At 41.4% G+C, this 3,948-nt stretch overlaps 1 protein-coding gene across 1 annotated transcript; it reads left to right on the top strand.

Annotated features, from left to right (window-relative positions):
* Positions 1-1,554: 1,554 nt before the first annotated feature.
* LOC146719071 (uncharacterized) lies at positions 1,555-3,706 on the top strand. The gene is made up of 3 exons (XM_085458782.1): positions 1,555-1,641; positions 1,756-1,807; positions 2,502-3,706. The coding sequence occupies exons 1-3, from the start codon at positions 1,555-1,557 to the stop codon at positions 3,137-3,139; spliced, it is 777 nt and encodes a 258-aa protein (XP_085314908.1). The 3' UTR covers positions 3,140-3,706.
* Positions 3,707-3,948: the final 242 nt, after the last annotated feature.

Below are 3,948 nucleotides of genomic sequence, written 5' to 3' on the forward strand. Positions count from 1 at the left end.
ATGAAAAAAATACATGCTACGGTAAACAGCTGTATGAGTATAGCTTGGAGTAAAATGTGTGTCCCTAAAATCACCTCATATCAATTTAATTGGCCTAGATTTACTCAGGTAAGGTGTTATGGCCCTAGCAGGGCCTCCTCTTGAAATTACTCGTGTGGGTGTGGTGTCATTCTCTCTCTGCCTCCTCCTCTCTTGCCCCTCCCACCCCTGTTTGCCCTCTCTCCAGGTACTATCACCTGTTGTTCATTACCCTTGTTTGGCATCTTGACCCAGTCAGCAGTCACCTCTCTGAGATTATATAGGCTGGGGAAGACTGTGTGATGTGGGTGGTTTGTTCCTGTGACTCTACTCTGTCTTTGTAGGTGGTGGAATGGTCTCGGTGTGTGTTTGTCCTTCCCGTGGTGTTAAGTGAGTAGTTGGGCCGGTGAGCCTTTGAAAGTGCCTTTTTGTGGTGTGGAGTTTTTTGTTTGTTTGGTAGTTGTTTCCTTTGTTGTTTTCAACCTCTTCTTTTCTTTTTGGCCTTATTGATAAAGAGGTGTTGCCAACTCTTTGTGTTAGGATTATTTGCAATAAAAACATTATATGCTAAACAACTCGGTCTGCTTTCCTTCTCATTCTGTTCTGTTACCGATCCCACTCACACCCCTAGACCTCTTCGTGGGGATGTAACAATGTTGTAGGGTAAGTATTTAAAGTGGATTATATAGGTTAGGTATCTTTAAAATACTGTATACAGCATACTTGCTGTAAAACAAATATTGTAGGCTGTAGAAAATAAAAATGCAACTCAAATATTTTACACAAGCTTTAGATAACAGGAAGTTGGATAACATGTATGTGTAAAATGTTTAAGCTCCATTTTCAGTCACATTGTTTTGAATGCTTGTTAATTGAACTTTTTGAAATACAGGCATGGACTCCAGGGTGTTTTGTTTTTGTTTTTTTTGTTTTTTTTTTTCCTCTCCTTGTATGATAATTCTTAAGTATCAGATACCAGCCTGAATTTTACTGGGTATCAGATCAAAAAGGAAATCTGTGTTGTGACACATAGTGGAAATTTTTATTTCTTTTATAATTGGTTTTATTCTGATTTTAGTGTTTGTTTTATTTGCATGATTTTATTCTGATGTTTATTGCATGGTTTTTTTTTTTTAAGTGTTTTCATATGACATTGTTTTAATCCACTGTGGACTGGCTGGCCATGGGACAAATTGGCTGATAGTAATCACCTGCTGAGGTGTGGGTGTGTCCTGAGGTGGCCTATCAGCTGGTGAAAGGGCCCATTTAAAAGGAAGCTGGCTGAGCATTGCAGGAGGCCCAGATATAAAGAGAAATGCAGAGAAGCCAGGCGCTGGCGCGATTGTGCTGCCCGATCGTCAGAGGCGTAATGCGACGACCCAGTTTGGACAGTAGGAACGGTAATGGCAAGAGACAATGCGCGTGATTGACAGCAGGGCAGAGGTGCATTTGTTAGTAGTGTCTCAACTGTTGTTTACCAGGTGCAACTATGTTGGAGGGTCTTCATAGCAATTAGCCAGGCCAGCTTCCCGGATGATGGTTCTGGCCAGTATTTATCTGCTTGCAGGGCGATGCCACGAGGGAAGACGCTGTGGTAGCAAGCGACAGACTAAAGTGCAGAGTGTAAGCTGGGCTGTGATGGGAGGCGTCCCCCTTGTCCTCCTGGTACTAGGCTGGTGTGGTCCCCGCTAGAGTTGGATGTCTCAAGACCACTTTTACGTGGTCTTGCTGTCTCAGATCGACATGGTATTTGGGAGATTTGGAGTAAACAGTATCCACGACACACAATGTAACGTTTTCATGCGCAAAAGCATCAGCTCTAAGAGCCGTGCTTTGTAATGAATCAGAAGAGTCGACTCCCATTGAGCGAGAGCCAGCTCCCCCCTTAATTTCTTTTTGCTGCTCAGCTCTCACACAGTGGCTCAGCTATGCTCCAATCCCTCCATATTGTGGCTAATCACATGCGAGGTTATAGGATAATATCATTATGTAAAAAACAGAGGGTGAGAGACGCGACAGTCAAGTGGAGCGCTGCGTCTGTCATCTCAGTGAGTGAGACGTAGACAGCGGTGAGGAGGGCTGTGCGAGTGCATCACAAACACATAAATATGCCTGACACCCGTAAACGAAGCAGCATCCGGCTGCAGCTGAAAGGCTTTTTTGTCTTAGTCTTGTCCTGACTTTGTCTTGGTCTTCACTCGATCTGTCTTGGTCCTGGTCTTGATACCCTCTAGTCTTTGGTATTGTCTTGGTTTAGGCGGTCTTGACTACAAGTCTAGTCCCTGCTCCAAAGAGAAATTGGACCCCTGTTGTCAAACACTAGGAACATTTGTCCTGCCTTTTTTTTTTTTTTTTTTTTTTTTTTTTTTTTTAAGGAAAATGGCATTGCTGGGCTGTGGGGGATTTCAGTGCACAAAGAACATTTCATACATACATTTGTTATTCTTCCTTTCTGGCCTGGAAATAAACTCTTTCTAATTAAGACTTTCTAACTGAGGAAACATCGGCTATCAAGCTACAACAGAAATATATCCTAGACTTAGTCGAGGAAATAAGGTCGCTACGTAACCAGAATGCAGAGAAGGAGAAACGGATCGTCTATCTGGAGAGCAGGGTCGCGGACCTGGAGCAATATACCAGAATGAACGACGTGATCATCACAGGGCTGTACATAAAACCCCGGTCATATGCTCGGGCTGTGACTGCTGGCAGTAAAGAGGAGCAAGGAGATCTGGATGGGAGCTCTGCGGAGCAACAAGTAGCTGGTTTCTTGCAGTCGAAAGGGATCGACCTGGACTGTAATAACATCGAGGCATGCCACCCCTTGCCCAGGAGAAATGCTAGTGATAAACCAGCTATCATCATAAGATTTGTAAACAGGAAACACAAGAATGCACTGCTGAAGCAGGGGAGGAAACTAAAAGGATCGAACGTCTACATGAATGACCATCTAACCAAATCCAATGCTGACATAGCGAAGAAAGCACGATACCTAAAGAAACTGGGTAAAATTCAGAACACCTGGACTGCAAACTGTAAAATATTTATAAAGCTCAACGGTACACCGGAGGAAGCCAAGGTGCTGGTCATCAAATGCATCCAGGATCTGGAAAAATATTAACAGGTCACTTGACTACAAAGGCAAGGAGCGGGACAAACAATCTACAGTCATCAAAGCAGGTAATAGAAGACAACAACGGAAGCTAAAGCGTAACGTATTCAAGGATGAAACAATCAATTAATTCATTATCTGGGAATTATACATTGCTACCACAAAGGATTGCTAATCAGGAGATAAATTCACCAGTAAACACGGAATACAAAACACACTTCACAGAGCAGGACATTGATCCAGAACTGAACTTTTTTAACATCAAAAATACCTGCTACTATCATACTGAAGAACAATTCAACAAAACTGTCAAGGTCGACGGCAAAATATCTATAATCCACTTTAATAGTAGAAGTTTATATGCAAATTTTCACAAAATAAGGGAATATTTAAGCAAATTTACACATCCATTCAGTGTGATTGCAGTATCTGAAACATGGATTAATAAACAGAAAGGAGAGGACTTTGTAATAGATGGATATGAATTAAATCTTACAAATAGAAAGAATAAGAATGGCGGTGGTGTGGCCTTGTTTGTGGATAAAAATTTAAAATACAAGATGGTAGAAAAAATGACGGTGGCGGTAGCTAATATATTAGAGTGTGTAACAATAGAAATTAGTATGGGAAAAGAGAAAAATGTCATTGTAAGCTGTATATATAGAACACCAGATTCTAATATTGAAATTTTTAAGGAGTGGGTAGATAAAACATTCATTAGGACAAATCAAAAAGTCATGTTCATTTGTGGGGATTTTAACATAGATCTACTAAATCCAAACAAGCAGAGAGCGACAGAGGAATTTATTAATACAATG

This window comes from Copadichromis virginalis, linkage group LG1 (genome assembly GCF_057382275.1).
Source record: "Copadichromis virginalis isolate Kocher_CV1m ecotype Utaka linkage group LG1, C_Virginalis_male_GT1.1, whole genome shotgun sequence".
Taxonomy (NCBI): domain Eukaryota; kingdom Metazoa; phylum Chordata; class Actinopteri; order Cichliformes; family Cichlidae; genus Copadichromis; species Copadichromis virginalis.

Coding starts and splice junctions, on each gene's coding strand:
- LOC146719071 (XM_085458782.1), top strand. CDS start 1,555: ATGGTTCTGGCCAGTATTTATCTGCTTGCAGGGCGATGCCACGAGGGA. Junction 1,642..1,755: donor GACAGACTAAAGTGCAGAGT/GTAAGCTGGGCT, acceptor TTGCTGTCTCAG/ATCGACATGGTATTTGGGAG. Junction 1,808..2,501: donor CAGTATCCACGACACACAAT/GTAACGTTTTCA, acceptor TTTCTAATTAAG/ACTTTCTAACTGAGGAAACA.